This window comes from Cydia splendana, chromosome 6, assembly GCF_910591565.1.
Source record: "Cydia splendana chromosome 6, ilCydSple1.2, whole genome shotgun sequence".
Classification (NCBI taxonomy): domain Eukaryota; kingdom Metazoa; phylum Arthropoda; class Insecta; order Lepidoptera; family Tortricidae; genus Cydia; species Cydia splendana.
Window position 1 is genome coordinate 1,117,932 of NC_085965.1, and position 19,488 is coordinate 1,137,419.

General features: G+C 36.9%; 1 protein-coding gene across 2 annotated transcripts in view; it reads left to right on the forward strand.

Annotated features, from left to right (window-relative positions):
• The window catches only part of LOC134791245 (suppressor of cytokine signaling 2-like), a 60,414-nt gene that overhangs the window by 29,845 nt on the left and 11,081 nt on the right, over positions 1-19,488 (forward strand). Inside the window, exon 1 of one of the 2 annotated variants that reach the window (XM_063762226.1) lies at positions 11,473-12,151. The exons of the other annotated variant lie outside the window; for it this stretch is intronic. Within the exon in view, the coding sequence (XP_063618296.1) occupies positions 12,079-12,151 (73 nt within the window). The 5' untranslated portion in view covers positions 11,473-12,078. Of the gene's footprint in view, positions 1-11,472; positions 12,152-19,488 lie in introns of those variants that run through there. 2 annotated transcript variants of the gene reach the window in all.

Below are 19,488 nucleotides of genomic sequence, written 5' to 3' on the forward strand. Positions count from 1 at the left end.
TATGGTTTATGTGTATGTTCTGTCCCTCACGGGCGCAAGCGCATAGTACATGTATAGAAAATATACTGGACCTATGTGTGACACCCACTGGCGACATATGTCGCGCGATGTTGAATGTCGAGTGGAAAGTGGCGAGACGTTGCCACTTCACTCGACGACACTTGTCATCTACTGTATCCCTGGCTTTATCTACTTTAACGTCTTTTGTGCCGGAGATAATGAGGCTGTCTAGTGACTTCAAAGGCTTTGCCTGTTATACAGGAAAAAATTAATGGGCCCTGGAGGGAAAGTGCCTTAAAAGTCTTAAAACCTTAAGTTAGCTCATTTTACTTAAAGGAAACAGTCTTTTATTAATAAAAAAACCGGCCAAGTGCGCGGCAACTGTCTAGCACGGTTCATGAGATACAGCTTGGTGACAGACAGACGGACGGCCAGACGGACAGCGGAGTCTTAGTAATAGGGTCCCGTTTTTACCCTTTGGTACCCTAAAAAGAAGCAAAACTGCAACACTAATTTTCCCCATAATCCTTACCAGACTCCAGAGTCGTTAAAACGTTTTGTTTGCAAAAAAAATCTTGGTGCATATAAACGCTTGAAACTGAAAGTTTGTCACATGCGCATTGCCGCCCTTTAAATATCTCCTTAAGAAATGTCCTTAAAAGGACATATTTAATCTCTTTAGAAAACTTATAATTTTAAAAAAATATTTCAAAGAAACGTCTTTTAAGGACGTCTCAAAGAAGACAAAGGTTTCACAATATCGTAATAGAAATAAAATTGCTATATCATTATCTACGTATTATGCGCACGTAATTGGTGAACGCGCCCCTAAATTACTATTTCTCGGAAACGGGACTTATATTTGTTATATTATAAGGATTCTTTCGTTCAAGATAGGTATTGCTGTATCTATCAAAGATCGTAAAATGATAATGGTAAAAATAGGCCAAGTTATTATGTGGTTATGTAAAATATTATAATATACATATAATGTAATATAATAGTCGTAAGTCTCATGTAAACGTTTTGGTGCTAAACTGTAAGTTTATATTGAAATAAATAAATGAAATGAAATGAAATATTATTACCTATTGAAAGCACCATTTTTTATTTGTTTCAGGTATGAAAACTGATAAAATACATGTTTCCTAAGAAGAGACAAAAACGCCTGGAAAAATTACAGTAGGTATTTTTTTATTTTAAAAATGCGTTTGTGGGAGTTTGTGTGTGTGTGTGAGTGTATATGAAAGGGATAATGTAATGTATGTGAATTATTGACTAAACTACTAGGCTATATATACTATCATAGTGATCGGATACGTATCCTTAAGGTTGATTTTTTACAGTCAAAGTGTGCAGTCAGTTTTCTTTCTCCTACACAGAAAATTACTTGGATGGAAAAAAGTTTGAATGGTTTTTCGTCGAGCTTGGCCTGACACTACCTAGCCTATTCCTGTGAGTATTGAGTTCAGTTTAGTTCAGTACTGACGATACTTCATTTCACTGAATACTTCAGTTTCTCAGAAGGCGTCCGCTTGAATTTCTTTTTAATCGTAAATGTTTTATTACATATTGGAAAAGTTCATGTCGAGACGATTATATTAATAGGTTTTTTTGCAATAAAAATATTTTTGGTACAACCTATTATCGCTGACTGAACTTTTATTTCCATGGGCAACTAATACTCATCGAGACAATTCTAAAAACCCCAAACACTTTTAGGTTACGTTGTTTTATCACAGAGTTCCTATGGCCACCCCCTGTCTCCATCATCAGATCAGCTCTATGGTACCATAATATTGCATTGTCACCTGACTGACCCGACTTATGGCTCTTCTACACGATGGGCCAGCGCTGGCCACTCTAAGGGACGCAGCCATGCGGTAGAATGAGATAGCAATATCACTTGCTCCCTCTAACGCATAAATGCGTGCCTTGGAGTGGCCGGCGCTGGCCCATCGTGTAGAGGAGCCATTACATATGGACTTATATAGATGGTCAAGCAAATCTTGTCAGTAGAAAAAGGCGCGAAATTCAAATTTTCTATGAGACGCTATCCCTTCGCGCCTACATTTTTCAAATTTGCCGCCTTTTTCTACTGACAAGATCTGCTTGACCAAGTATACAAATTTACATCTTATCATCTTCATCGGAAACCGGGAAGTAGGTCAAAATTAACTTGCAAGATTTGACCCTTACAAACATACATAGGTACATTGCAAGTTAATAAAAAGCTTAAATTAAGCGAAATGGAAATAAATTATAAAAGAAGCATAATGGAAATTTAAAAAAATATCGAAATTATATAAGCCGACTGTATAACCCACATATCAAAAACGCGTCTTAAGCGTAAGAGAGTGTTAACCGTGTTTTTTTTTATGAAAACGTGTTATTGCAAGGATTCGTGTAAAATGGCATATTACACGGAAACGGGAAATCGTATTAAGCTGATTCTACTCTACAGTAAACATGTAAAAAATACAATTAACAGCGGAAAGAAAGTGATTGAAGTTTAGTAAATATTTGCCATTTTCAAAATTACCGTACCGTACCGTACCGTAGGTATAGGTGTCAAAAAAAAACATACACACAAGACAGACGTTGGTAAGTCTAAAAACAATACCCTCCTTTTTTACCAGTCGGGTAATATTATTTATTTCAGTTTCACAATAAAACGAACTCAGTTTGCTCCTTTTCAGTTTTTTTATATTAGCTTCTACGAACGTTTATTATTAGAGCGGTTTTCACGTAAAAGCAATTTTCTCGGCACTTCGCTTTCATTTAATTAACGCCAAGAAATTTTCTTTAACGACCATTTTCATTCCTAGAACTGTTGAAGATGTTTTTTACAATAGGTTTTCTCTAAGAGAAGAATTCATTAAGACAAGATACCTACTAACAATATTTGCTACAGCACGTAATATCAAACGACTAAAACTAACTTCGTTGTACTCAAGAAGATAAGTAAGATAACCTTAATGGAATGAAACCATCTTACTTAAGTGAATTAAACTGAAAGGGTGAAAGCGGGTTGCCACCCCCACACACCACCTACCGACAATTCCTTCACAGAATAATAAATAATTTTTCACCACACCAACCCGAAGAAAATATTAACTGTAAGATATCAAACAAAATCAAATCCAAATTAATGTTATTAAATATTTTATCATTCAAAATCATCATTTAAAAGTAAATTTTACTAGCAAACATAAGAAAACAACTCATAATTTGCATTTGATTACTTTGCCTCACATGTGAATAAAATGCAAGTTTGCTATCAGTTTTTGAACAATCAAGAGAGCCTTTACCAATTGGTGTGGTGAAAATAACTATTAATCAGTTAGTGAAGTTAGTCCGTCGAGATAAGCTGTAATATTTTTATTTCACATATAGTTTACAAAATTGTATTGGGATGGGATGACATATCAGCTATCACCGTACCCAGCGCTAGCAGCACATTTCCGTTAATTTGATTTCATGACTGGAAACAATTTAATTGGAAACAGCCCTATTTTATGTTACAATGTAACGATTCCACAAATCAACCCGTCCGTGCAACCCGCTATTTTTCGCCGTAGTCGGTTAACGAGTTACATTATATCGATTCCCGGAACAATCTTCGCGAGTGGCACAAAGCGGGCGCTCAAACGTTCCGTTTCGCGAAAGATAAACATTGGTCGGTGTAAAAATTCCAGTTTCGTACGGCTCGAATGTTCTCGGAATCGGTTCGGTTATTGTTTCGTGTTTAACGTGAATTGGAACGTTTTGAGCGGTTTCTATGGAATATTAATTAAGGATTCTATAGACGTTGCGATGATTGGCATTGGATTTTAGATAATTGCTGGCTACGAATTCAATCCATCGCCCAAATGCCGCAATATATTGCAAATCGCATGCGATTATCGGTGGCGTTGGGAGAGGCCATTACTTACTCTTAGACCTCTTAGTGGTCTGGTCTTCACTTCACATTGGATGGTTGGAGCGTTAAACGAAAAGTCAAAAACGACGGGCCGGAGAGAGAAAAAATGCAGTCCTTTTTCTAAAAGATAGCCTCTTGCTCTTGCCCTGTAAGTAAACAAGACTGGTAACGTACCGTAGCTCGTAGGGAAGTTTCCAAAACCAAGTTGGAAAAACTTTGGAAACTTCTCTTATTTTTAGTCTCCTTAGCTTCCTGTGAAATTTCCCGAAATTTCCGAAAACTTTTCCATCTTTTTGGAACTTGCACATCTGAACCCCTAATGTAAATTTAATTCGATAGCGTGACACGACATACGCATTTGCGGTCATTTTGTATGGCATCTTGAACAGCGCGCCAAGCCGGACGTTTTGGAAACACGCAGACTGAAATTTACACTAGAAGTAGGTAACTGTAACTACTATAAGCAAGACCGTAACTCTTATACCTTCAAACTTTACCTACATATCATTAAGTTATACAATATCAGGCTTTACCCAGAACAACGTGAACACTTCGAAAGTACTCCTACAGTTTTGCATAATAGGATAAAACCAAAGTTTGGCTTAACAAGACCGGCGCAAAAGAGCTTTTAAAGCCTTTGTTAAGGTTAGAAGTTCTAGCCTAGAACTACGTTGCGTTGAATGCAGACTTTGAATATAATGTTGCAATGTTGGTCTATTCTTTAACCGCTTTGTGTAGGTATTATGTATAAATATTGCATTTACACTTTTATGCTTCTAATATTACATTGTCGGAGTCAGAATTATGAAAATTCTTCTTTATAATACACACTTGTACTTGTATACACGCAAAGAAGAAACCCACATAGTCTGCCAAACATCTTTGTCAGTAGGAAACGCACGAAATTCAAATTTATTTTAGGCCCAGTACCATCCGCATTTAATTGTGTGGTGTTAGTCTCATGGTGTGGAGCTGTGGGTGTGGACGCAAAAAGGAAATTCAAGGACATTAAGGGCCAGTTGCACCAACCACATTTGACAGACTGATCAACGTCAGCCGGCGCGCCCCGGCGCTTTACTATGAAACTTACCATACATAAAAATTTAACGAACTCTTTAACGATACGAACAGTTTGGTGCAACCGACCCTAACTCGCCCATACCACTATGAAATTGTGTAGGTAATACATGTGGACGCTAGATGAGATTGACAACCAAATCGCTAATAAGTAATTTCTGATCGTTCTGATCAAATTGGCAATTTTATTGTCCTGATTGGATGGGCCTTTATTTATTAGTATATAAAAGTAAATGCACGGTGATGATGACGACATCAGCTTTTTTTAGATCAATATTATTGCTTTAACTCGCTTCTTGTTTGGAGTTGGTTATCATTATCAACAAACATAAAGATAATTTTTAGGGTTCCGTACCCAAAGGGTAAAACGGGACCCTATTACTAAGACTCCGCTGTCCGTCCGTCCGTCCGTCTGTCACCAGGCTGTATCTCACGAACCGTGATAGCTAGACAGTTGAAATTTTCACAGATGACGTATTTCTGTTGCTGCTATAACAACAAATACTAAAAACAGAATAAAATAAAGATTTAAGTGTGGCTCCCATACTACAAACTTGATTTTTGACCGAAGTTAAACAACGTCCGGCGGGGTCAGTACTTGGATGGGTGACCGTTTTTATAGATAATGGTACGGAACCCTTCGTGTGCGAGTCCGACTCGCACTTGGCCGGTTTCTTTTCGTGACAATCACAAAACATGTAGGAACATGTACAATTGTATACAGACAACAAAAGCAGAAAAAAATAGAACATTAAGTGTGCATCACGAACTCAACATAATGCTCAGTCAATGATCAATCATATATTCATAACAATTATAAGCTTTATATTTATTTCTCGTTTGATTGATCAATATTGAAATAAAATGAAACTAAGTAGAGGGCGCACGAAGGACACCGCTCTTAATATACACTGAGGTATTAATATTAAATATAGCTTATAGGTACTACATCAACAACGTACAGACGACAAATCGATAAAACTATACTTATAAACCTTGTTTTTATGTTGTACCTACTTCTCGTAGTCGGTTTTCGGCGTTTTCGGACTTTTCGCTCTTTGTCATTTGCGCGGGAAATATGTAGAAATAGTGATGTGCGCGTATGACCGAATGATTAAAATTGAATGAATTATGGATGTATAATTTGGAATGATCATAATTTAAGTTTTGTATTTTATATAAAATTAACAAATGATAAATTGTAATCGGCTAACAAAACAAATATGATTAGCAAAAGGGAATTTATGATTTTGTAAAAATATGTCTTAGTCTCAAAAAGTCTCAAAACTTATAATTTGACTCTTTGTTGGAATGAAAAATTCAAAATATGATTTACGAGGCGGTCTCGTATCGTAGCTGTCGTATAAAATAAACGTGCTTCAATTCAAACTAATAAAATAAAATATAAAGGTTGTAACCCATGTCTTCGGAGGAGACAAATTGATAGAAACAAAAGAGTCCATAGATTTTTAACCTACCTGCGTCCTGCACCCATATAATAAAAATACCATATTTTATTTACCAAAAAGTTTTTTATGGAGGCCCAGGTAAACTAACATCGAAAGTTACCGTTCAGTGTCCTTTAGTCGCACAATAACGGTGTCAGTTCCGAAGAATTGAAAGTCGCGAAAACGCCGTGCTATTAACGGAATACGAGGAACTCTCCGTCACAATGTAAAATTGTCGTGCGAGAATAGGCTGACTTTTATAAGGAACTGACTCACAGGCCTTTCGGTTGTTTCATTTATGATAATTTTGTGAGATAATTACATGTGAACTTACTAGTACCCCTTACCTCTGTCATTTTCTATTCTGATTATATGAAGTGCTTAGAAATAAACATACGTCCTTAATGAATGAATTAACGGTCTGAATACAAAATAGTTGTAAGTTTGTAAAATACTGTATTGGGCTTTATTTTTATTTAGTAATTGAGTCAAAGTAAAAACATGTTCAGACTACAAAAACAAAAATCCCGAAAACATCATTCTATTATCGTTATACGGGGAACTCTTCGTCACAAAAATGTCGGGCCACGAATAGGCTCTTTTTAAACGAACTGAGTCATGGGCCTTTCGTTTGTTTTATTTATATACAACCTTGGTTGGCGAAATAAGTCTCGAAAGCGTCATTTACAGCAGGAATATACCACTGGATCTGTACTGCAGAAATATAACAGCTGGGATTTTCTTCTCGCCTTTTCCACTGAACAACTGAAAAAATCACTGAAGTGAATTGGTAGTAATTACTGGGATTTTTTTCTCAGTTGTTCCCAGTGGTAGCAGATGACGGAAAAATTCCTAACTGTTGGCACTGATAATGATAACCCAACTCGACGCTTGTTATGTTTATCGAATGAGATCCTTATATTTTATCATTAATTAATATCAGACGGAAACGATTAACTAATTAATCCAAGATTCGGCTTAATGGATAAACTCGTTAACAATTCTTGAAATGAAATTAGTCCAAGTGATCCTTATCTTTACAATAAAATATTAATGTTATGCAATACACTTATTGCAATGGCGTAACATCAATGTAGTTACGTAGCACACATATTTAGGTCAATACGCGCTTGATGAGACTGAAAGATCCTATTATAACTAATCAACCTGTTAAAAAGTTTGGTCTAAGCACACATAGTTTCGGGTTATACAAGTAAGGAGTAAACCAGGTCTTTTACTGGTGTGAACAACATACATTATTTTGGCGTACCTATTCAAATTTTAATGAGGATGTGAATTAGATATGGATTTGATCTGTCAGTGTCAAAAGTAAGGTTTTTGGTTGAAGAAATGTCACTTTCGACACTGACAGATAACGGAATTGATAATAACAAACAAACATATATTATTTTTTTAAATAGAGCTACAAGCTTCCTCCAGTTTAACTCTAGCTCATGCCGATCTCGAGCGGAATAGCTTTCTAGTTTCAATTAAAGTGTCGAATGCAAACCACTGCTTAGTGAAGCCAATTAGGGGCGCCCTTGCCTGACAACCCGGTTCCTGATTGTATAAAATTTATTGACTTTTCAAAGTAAATAATAAAAGAAAACCAAATAATAAACCTGATTATTAAACTAGAGCTTCTTGGAGTTATGTACTGGTTTCTCATGAAGTAAAAAATATCTGTGTAATCATGTTACCGATTGATTATTATTATATAAACTTAGAATGAAGCTAGGTAATTATCTTAAAATCATCGAGAGGTAATTACAAGATTAGATAAGATTAGTTATATCTCACATTTGACCAAATTTTTACATACATGCTTGACATAATATGATGAAATTGTCCGTTTTAAAGTGAATCATCCATAATTACATTACATATTTTACATGTCGTTTATTTATAGTAAAGTTGTATTTACGTGTTGGTTTTGTTACTGAATTCCAAAATGCTAACGTAGGTAATAAACTAGCTGTCACCGTTGTTCTTATTTCGCAAAAGCTGTCAAATTACGGAGTCGATTTGAATACCTGACTAATATACGTGTTTGAAAACCGGACTTATATAGGCATTATAGGTAAATTCTTAGAACCGAGGTATCTTGGGCGAGGTCCGGGCGACGACAGTTACGTCACTTCGCTCGACTACGTTTCAGCTACAAATACAAATAACGACTAAACTAATACCGCAAATGTTTAGATAGGTAATTACGACGTATTTAGCGTAGACTTATTATAAATAAACGGTGATTCAGGTGACTAGTACGATTACGGGATCAAAAATTTCAACTGCCTGTCTGAACCAGGTCGAAATATCCGACATGTACTAACGCTCGACAAAACGGCATTTTAGTTCATCATAGGATGACTTTTGTTTTAAAGTAATAGTTTTCATCGAGTTAAAAAAGTTACTTCAGTTATTCCGCAGGATTCCATTTTCATTCTACTCGTATGATACTGCTATGGGTTTTTATACTCGCAGTTAACTACTATAATAGAAAGTGATATGAGGCAGACACGCGGGAGTCAATGTTGGTATACCGGTAAACATCGGTTTTCATTTAACGAATGACGAAATACCTACTTCTACTTGGCAATTGATGCGAAGGCTTATTAGATGATCGACAAAAATAGAACTAACAAAAAACTAGCTAGTAGTTCCTTTTGCCAACCGGATGACAACTTTTTTGTTAAGTTGTGTAATGATTTAATTTTGCTGTAAGGTGAGGAAAACTTAATGGTATTTTTTTTCTGGAATATAATTGTGTTGAAAAGAATATGTTTTTATTCTACGGTTGTATAAACTAACCACTGTACCGAAAGTCTTAAGACGTCGGCAACAAACAATAGCCAATTTACATTTAATTTTATTACAGTTAAAATGACGAAGAAGTTTACTAATTACAAATCATTATGCTTAATTGCTTTTATTGAAAATATATACTGCGAAGTCATCATATTAAAAGATAATCACACACAATGTGTGAATCACATACACCATTATACCAAGTACCTATGTTCTGAGTGTGTACACATCGACAGGCGTTCGTTCTATAGAAAAAACGCATTGCCTCTAGACTGTTTCTCGGAAAGGCACCATCGGTCGCCTCACTTCAAGTGTTACAAAGAACCGAGGGGTCAAAGACTTGAAAGGACGAAGGTAATATTCACAGTGACACGTAATGGAGTTTTAATATTTTGTATTTTAAATTTATATTTTAGTACGTACTATTATGAATAACGTGAGCAACTTAAAGTCGGTAGAGTACTTCCTGCAACAGGTTTACTTAATACATTTGCTTAAGAATTTATAGAGAATATAAAATATAAAGAAAGATATGTTTTTTTTGTCTGAACTGTCTTTTTTTAATTCATTATATTATATGTATTTACTTGCATGCTTAATTAACGTATTAACGCATGCATGACATGACTGAATAAAAACCGGCCAAGTGCGAGTCGGACTCGCACACGAAGGGTTCCGTACCATTACCTACGCAAAAAACGGCACAAAATCACGTTTGTTGTATGGGAGTACCAATGAAATATTTATTTTATTTTGTTTTTAGTATTTTTTGTTATAGCGGCAACAGAAATACATCATCTGTGAAAATTTCAACTGTCTAGCTATCACGGATCATGAGTTACAGCCTGGCGACAGACAGACGGACGGACAAACGGACAGCGGAGTTTTAGAAATAGGGTCCCGTTTTTACCCTTTGGGTACGGAACCCTAAAAAGGTTGTCAATGCTTATGGCATGTTGTCTTCATTTTTTTATTTAATCAACATCTGCCCTACTATAATTATATAGTAGGTACTTAATTTACTGGTAATGATCGTACAAAAAACGTAATGCCTTCAAGTTTACCTTTTGTACTTGTTTACGCAATAAGTTAATTAAATACGGCACTTAAATAAAACGTACTCTCCGCATTGAGAAACTCATTCCGAGTAAGAAATTAGTCCCAAATTGAATTCGTGGAGATAAATTTGAAAGTACTCGGCAGTTGCAACAGCTGCGTTTTTCGATGCGACATGCGGCGAGGCAGATGGTTGTGAAAGCCGCGCGGGCGCAGGTAAGGGATTCCGAGAACGCCGAATATAATCGCAATACGGAGAACTCACTCTCTATGGCGCGGCGCAGCGCGAATTGAACACCTGCGTCCTGAATGCGATGTCAATGCCGATGGAGAATCAACCAATTGTCTGGCCTACTATTGTTGTATATGTAGTGCGTATTGTGTTTTCAAACAACACAAAATTATACGTTTTCGAAATGCCGATTAATATCTCAAAAGCAAAAGTAAACTAAACATGCGCACGAGCAAACCTGGGAAGCATGTAAAAAACACTGATCTAATGCTTACTTGCCTGGTGATCTTAACCCATTAGTAACAACATCAAAAATTCCCTCACAATCGCGCGTGCCTGTAATCGCTAATCACGGGCCTTGTTACGAGAATTTCACAAATTCGTTCACAACAGCACTAGGGACATCGAAGTACCTAATGTTTTTCATCTTCTATTTCTGCCTTATCGCATGCGCCCGATAATTTTATTCTTGTTACTCATTCTTATTGTTCCACTTACTGATAAGGAATCAATAAAACATTCTTAGAAGTCCTGATGATTAAGCGATAGGAGAAGGGCATAATTAGTATTGGATTAGGTACTACTATGAATAATAAGTAGCACGGTTCTTGTCCTCGTTTTCCGATCAAGGCGAATCTCGTTTTAAGACCGATATTACCATATCCGTTTCGGGTTAAATTGCATATTCATCCACGGTGTGTATTCTCGGAAACGATTTTATGTCTCAGAATTCGTGTATAATCTGACGCAATGGCTTAATTGGAAACCTATAAAACGTGATAGCAACAAGTTTTTATTATCAAGTAGTTAAAAGGTGTTAGCAATAAATCATAAAAATATGTACTAGGTATTTCTAAATTAGAAATAAGTTGAAGCCCATATATAGGTATAGGTAGGCGTGAAAGCACGTTTTACTACGATACTCGGAACCGCGACATACCAACAATATACAATGCAAAATGGCAATGACTAGATAAAATGGTTAAATCATTGTCGGTAGGTGAATGGATTCTAGGAAAACAAACAGTGTAGGCATGCCAGCGGCAAGTTTCATTCGCATCGACATGCCAGTTTGTTAGCAGACCGTAGTAGTGACGGAGGGCTCGTACCTACTCGCTCCGGGCTCTGACGAGTCGTGTGTAGAATATAGACGCGGTGCCGACTGTTGACTCAGTTGTTAGCTGTCGCTCGACATAGTCGGCTGTCTTGTACGGTTACAAGCGCGCTATTTCTTTAAACTCGTTTATTTAATTTAAAATATTTGTTCATTCATTCAGTTCACGGTACCGTTCATTGACGGACATTGCCCAACACTAGTTAGCGTCAATTTTTATGTGAAGTGACGTTTCGGGATTTGAAATTTTTGAAAGTTGCGTGCAAGCGACTTTACAAAGTTACTTTGGTGAAAAATTATGGAAGTGAATGCCTCTTGGAATTTGTGCTGTGTGTTTTTATTGTGATAAACCGTGGCCTCTGGAGAGGAGAGTAGCGGAGCCCGCGGCGCGCCGTGTAGTGCTAATAGTGCTATACAACAAATGTGTTTGCTGGAGAAACGGAAGGCCAGCATTAGTCCTTTAGACATGACTTTGGCAGCCAGATATCCACAATGTGAGTTAAATACTAGTATAAGACGTCATTAAATATCTTTTACTATTATTTTTTAACAATATTATAGTTTATTTGGAACTTTAAGGTTAGGAAACTTATTGAAGATAGAAATGGTTATTTCTAATGTATTAAACGTAAAACTATTACAATGTAGACACTATAATTTGTTTCTTTATGAAACCTATATTTAAAGCTACAACCTTGGCATCCTCTGATCAGTTTCCGAGAATCCAAATGAGTAGTTATTTATAAATGAATGTACAGTACGTAAACTTCTGTAGGTATCGTTAATATCACATAACAAGTAAGCAGAATTGAACGTATGCACATAATTTAAACTTTGTGCATGCATATTATTTGATAAATAATTTGTTTTCTTGAAAATGTAATGATTTTATAGTTGGAAATTGTGTGATCTGATTCTGATATGGCTTTTTATTTGGATATTGGCTGTTGCCAAGCAGACCCCAGGATCCCATGAGCCATGGCTAAAAGCCGGGACAATGCAAGGAAGATGATAAAACAAATTTGGATATTTTGGATGGACTAAAATACACTTAAAAATATCAATCTACAGGGTTTATATGGTTATTAAGATTCTCTTTTTTGAAATGTATTATCTAGATAAATTTATGTTAGTTATTTATCTCGTCTTGTAGAATAGGGCTCCACTATGGGGCTGAGTTGGCCGGTTGTCAAGTTATCCACCATTCTTCACCTCTTCTCTAAATCACTGGCATAAACTCCGTGGTATGGGAGCTCCTGCTAACTGCATAGCTTTTCTTGTACAGCCACCTGCAGAGAAAAGGTACCCCCCCTGCATAGAAGTTTGTATGCAAAAGTGCTAAGCGAATAGTACTTATTGCTGATAGCATCCTATGTTGTTGCATGTACAGCATGTACATCCTAGGGTTGTAGTTAAGGGACTCCTGGTGTATGTACCATCAGCAGTCTCTTAATGACAACCCTAATTTTCAATGAATAAGGATGTTTCCTGTATTTAAAATAAATTATTTCACACCACGCACGAAATAAAGCACCACTAATTATTAGACAATCATAGATAGCAGTTATTTTCAAACACAATTTCTATTTAATAAATTGGATAAGAAAGATAAAAAGTAGGTGAGTTAACCGTGACATCACTATATTAGTTTTCATGTAAATTCCATATCAGCAACTCGTTTTGACAGTTCTAAAAAAGAAACAGATTGACTAGTAGGAGAATAGCCTATTGCAACATTGATAACGAGGTTTAATCATATGTGGCTAGCGACATACTATGCAGAGAACTAGAAATGTGCAAAATATGCATCCAGTGTGGTCTTCTGTTATTATTCTTTTTTTTTCCGTACAGTCAAGTGTAAAAATATGGGTGCATACAACTTACTCAAAAATATGTCCCATAGTTCTTAATTCACCAACATAAGAGCTATGGGACATATTGGGAGTAACATGTGGACACCTATATTTTTACACTTGTCTTTACCTATCTCATTAAATTTGTCTTAAACTGGAATATTTCACTTCTAGATTTGTCTTAATTTAAACAAAGTTATCATGTTATTGATAATTATCAGGCTTTTTTGAAGTGATAAATGTTGATGACCCTTGCGAACTTGAGATAAATGTGTAAGTGGCATTATGGTATCACATTGCGACACCATGTTATTTAAACAATGATATTGCTAAAGCACCTTGACATTATCTATAGACCTTGTTGTCATGGTGCTTAAGACACTTGGCTGTGCATTACTATTGGAGTATTTTATACCTTTAAACAAGCAATTCTTATATATACAGGGTGGCCAAAAAATAAGTGCATTCCCGTTGCCAAGGAGGTTTTGGGATTATACTGAGCAACTTTTACTATATAATACTTTTACTACCCCGAAATCGTGAAATAAAATTTGGCTGTTTGATACATTTTAGCTGGTTCATTTTCTATGGGAGGGTAAATTTTTTTTTCGTGATTTCGGGTTTGGTCCCATTGTAAAAGTTGCTCAGTATAATCCCAATATCTCCCTGGCAACGGGAATGCACTTATTTTTTGGCCACCATGTATATATATTTAGGGCTTCTCGGAAACGGCTCTAACGATTTCGAAGAAATTTGCTTTACGGGGGGGCGAAAAATCGATCTAGCTAGGTCTTATCTCTGGGATAACGCGCAATTTTGAGTTTTTATGTTTTTCGAGCAAAGCTCGGTCTCCCAGATATTCGTTAATAATGGCATTAATGGCATAAGCACCATTGCTGACAAGGTCCCTTCCAATCAGTACTAATTTATCTCGTACAAGCTTCTGCCAGCAACTGTGTCTGTGGGTTGATTATGATGATGATTGATAAATACTTCAGCGGTTTGGGCGTGAAGAGCTAACAGACAGACAGTCACTTTCACATTCATAACATTAGTGGGGATGGATACATCACATATGGTACAGCCACCATCATATATTGGAGCGGCCAAGGTGTTTAAAAATATCTGAACATGCAATTTAACGTCTTGGCTTTGTTCAGATGTTGGTGTAGAACTTGGCCACACAAATTTGTCAAATGGTGAATATACATAATAAATACATATATGTGATTATATGCCAATTTAAAGTGGAGCATTGGTGCCCTATAGTTCGTTTTTTTTAGCATTAGAAATAAGGTAAACGATCTTGATGTGTCTTTTTATTGAAAATCACGTTTTAAAAATAAGTTACGGCAAATATGTAACAATTATGAATCTAATACGATCATTTATATTCTTCTGCTTTCATAAATAAGTAATAGATACTGATTTTTTAAAAGCGTTTTTCAATTAAAAGACATGTCAAGATCGCTTACCTTCTTTCAAGTTCTTTCTAATGCTAAAAAAAACGAACTATAGCGGTAAGAACGTGCGACTTTCAATCTGGAGGTCGTGGGTTCGAACACTTCGAACCCCAGCTCGTACCAATGAGTTTTTCGGAATTTATGTAGGTACGAAATATCATTTGATATTTACCAGTCGCTTTTCGGTGAAGGAAAACAACGAGAGGAAACCGGACTAATCCCAATAAGACCTAGTTTACCCTCTGGGTTGGAAGGTCAGATGGCAGTCGCTTTCGTAAAAACTAGTGCGTACGCCAATTCTTGGGATTAGTTGCCAAGCGGACCCCAGGCTCCCATGAGCCGTGAAGATGATGATGATGCCGATTTAAAGTAGACCATCACTATCATGTACACATTTAATAATTAATGAGGTTGTGATATAGTTTTGATGTATAAAAACTTGCTAGCGAATATGTCAATTTTAACTCGTGGTAAGGATACTGGTGTGGTTATGCCTTTAAGCCCCACTTGCACCATCCCTCTAACCCGCGGTTAACCGGTTAAACCGTTAACCCAGTGTCAAATTGTACTGGTAACCATGGTAACTCCAGATTTAACCGGTTAAACCGTTAACCCAGTGTCAAATTGTACTGGTAACCATGGTAACTCCAGATTTAACCGGTTAATCCGGGTTAGTGGCATGTTGCAAGTGGCCCTACTCGAGCAATTTATTTATGAAATACCTAGTACTGAATTTCGCTTAAATACATAAACGTAACTTTCCGAGAAGTGCGGTTCCAGACAGATTGATTTATGCAAAGCCCTATAAATTGTAAATTTCGTAGAATTTGACGGAGGCGTTTTTAGGGTGGTCCCGATTCGCCGGATTCTTGTTTCGTCGGATTTGGGGGGGGTTTACTGGCCATTACGGGGTCAAAGGAATTCTGGCCAAAATGACAACACCGATTGTCGTATGTGTGGCAAAGAGGAAGACACAGTAACACACCTAATGTGTGAATGTCACGCCCTCGCCAGACAAAGAATGAAGGACTTTGGAGCAGGATATCTGGAACCAACGGACTTTAAAACGCTACCCATGAGCTCCATCATCCGACACAAGTATATGGTGGGAAAGCTCTTGTGTAGTTGACGGATCTTCTCTAGGGGTTAATTGCACAAAAGCTCCCTATGGGTCGAAGTGTATCCGCAAGGGCCCCCGAAAACAATAAGATAAGTACAAAGTTTCAGAGCATCTAGCTAGTCGTTTTATATTGAGAGCGTAACTACGTTTGTATGGAGAACCGAGCTTGCGAGAGACATTGACATAGATATCTAGGGGCTGGCTTTACGGGCAATAATAATGAGGCATGACAGGGGCCAGTGTAGCGGTGTGAAACCGCTACAACGCGATTGGTTGATGAGTTCGCATCACATGCGCGATTGGTACACGACTTCGCATTACGCGCGCTATTGGTCGCAAGTCCGCAACTCGTTGCGTTAGACTGCACGATTGGCTGGAATTCGTGAGTAACACCGTTGAACTAGTACCATTTTTAGTGCCCCATTAGCCCGTCCTTAGATATTATACGTCAATGGCGAGAGACAACTCGAGGGCCTACCGCGAACCACGTTCGACGTGTCACCTCTCTGTCACACTTGTAAATTAATACGCAAGTGTGACAGAGAGGCAACACGTCGAACGTACCCATATAACCATTCCAGTCGCAGAATCACAAAGTGGTAACTAAATGTCAGATGTGTCGTAACAGAGTCCACACAATGTGTCTAGAATTGTTTCGAAACAAAGTGTCGTCGCCGTGTCTACACTTTTCCGTAACAAGGTGTCGACACATTTGTGTGCACTTTGCGTGCGGTTTGCGACTAAATCTGACAGCAAATTTGTGACAGCAAATGTCAATATAAAATACCTCTTGAAAACCAAGGTTTGTCAAACTACTATTAGTGTCTCGTGTGCTCGTAATTCTAGTAAGTCATCATGGGCAATGCAAATGATAATAATCGACCGAAACCATATAAACACCCAACACCCGTCAACCTTTTACAGAAAAGTTTTTAAAGAAATTCAATAAGCTACTTAGGTCAGGCAACGAATGCTCCAAAAGTTGTAGAGGGAAATGCTCGGAACACAATTTTTGACTCCGTAACTCGGTTTGACAAGTTAGGAGGTGAACATATCAAAAGTCCCCGGCCGTAGCCCTTGAGCGGGGGGGAGAGAGGGGGCTTTGAAGGTCCCATTTTCCCGTTTTTCGATTATATCTCGGAAACTATGCATCTCAGCGACATGGCCACTTATACAAAATGAAAGTTAATTTAATTTGTTACAAGTTTATTCGGTCAATTTTTTCGATATGTTGAATAGTTTTTGAGATATCCGCTCTTGAAAGTTTATTTAGGGCTCTCAATTTTATCTTGATATATCTATATCAGTGAAGGTGCTAGGCCGTGTTTGGTATCGTTTTCGTATAAATCTGGGGTGCTGAATCCATTTAAGATATCACATTGACACCATTCCACAAAATAAAAATAAATCTTTTTAGGGTTCCGTACCTCAAAAGGAAAAAACGGAACCCTTATAGGATCACTCGTGCGTCTGTATGTATGTCCGTCTGAATACACAAAATAGTTCTTTACCTATAGATGACAGGAAAACCTATTAGAAATGTGCAGTCAAGCGCGAGTCGGACTTAATGTACGGAGCCCTTAATACGCGAGTCCGACTCGCACTTGGCCGGTTTTTTTAAAACTCTTCTTGACGCTTAACCGCTGAACCGATTTCGTTGAAATTTGGTATAGAAATAGTTTACGTCCCGGAACAGGACAAGGTCTTTAATAGATCTTATAACCAAAATCATCTACTGAAGGTGTGAAAAGTGGCGTGGAAATTTGTACGGGAAATCAATAACCGCTGAACCGATTTATATGAAATTTGGGATGGTCTACATCTTTGATTTAGTTAAAAATGATAAAAAACATGACTTCAAACCTAAACTTAAACAGTATTAACTTCAAGAAGTCAATTCTGAATTCCCCCCTACACCTCATTTCACACCTTTAAAGGATGATTTTTGAGATAACTTATTATGTCCTGTCTCGGGACTCAAAATATATGTGTACCAAATTTAAATTAAAACTGTTCAGCAGTTTAAGCGTGAAGAGGAGTTTAAAAGAAAGTATTTTAATAAGTTTATATGTTTTTACTTCGGAATGGTGTCAATGTCGGAAATTTATACGAAAACGATACCAAACATGGCCTCGTAGCTTTACTGTTGTAGAAGTCAAAATAAAATTGAGAGCCCTAAATTCTTATTACTTGGCCAAACTTGTGTAGAAGGAAAAGGTAAAATAAAAGTCTTCGGCAGGAATATAAGACACAAATATTTTTTTTTTTTTGCGTTACTATTTCATTTATCAAATATAAACATACCTTGATTATACTATTCTAGTGAGATCCTCATAGATAAACAAAAACATTTACTTAAAAAATTACAAGTTCGAAATGTCACGGAACTTGTGAGAGTAATATGTGAAAAATAAAACATCAAACATCAAACATCAACATTTATTCAGCAAATAGGCCACAAGGGCACTTTTACACGTCATCATTGAATTTACATACAAGCAAAAATAATAACGACTTATATAATAATGACGACTTTTATGACATAGTGCATGGCCGCCATTTTGGATTCCAAAATGGTCATCATTTTCGAAAGCGGGGCCCCCTAAAACCTATAAAACGACATACATGACGACTTTTATGACATAGTGCATGGCCGCCATCTTGGAATCCAAAATGGTCATCATTTTCGAAATCTGCACCCCCTAAAACCTATAAAACGACACCCATGACGACTTTTATGACATAGTGCATGGCCGCCATTTTGAAATCCAAAATGGTTATCATTTTCTAAATCTGCGCCCCTCAAAACCTATAAAACGACACCCATGACGACTTTTATGACATAGTGCATGGCCGCCATTTTGGATTTCAAAATGGTCATCATTTTCTAAATCGGGGCCCCCTAAAACCTATAAAACGACATCCATGACGACTTTTATGACACAGTGCATGGCCGCCATTTCGGATTCCAAAATGGTCATTATTTTCGAAATCGGCACTCCCTAAAACCTATATATCGACACCCATCTCGACTTTTATGACAAAGTGTTTTGCTACCATCTGCATGCAAGACATTTCTATTATTTTTACGTACAAAAATGGCCCCCTGTCAACTTTCAATCGAGATTTGATCGATAATTTATTCGATTAATATTCAGATTAATTCAATTTCAATCTATGTTAGGTCGACTAAACTGATCGCGATTAAAATTTGAGAATTAACTTTTTTTATTCCATTAATTAGTCGAATAAACAGTTAATCGATTAATGCCCATCTCTGACCACGGCATTTTTACACTTTGAGAATATTTGAAAACAAATCAACACAAGGAGCCATTTTGCAAATCCAGTAACATACCAGTAACTTTGTTATTACTTTTGACAGCGCGTGTCAT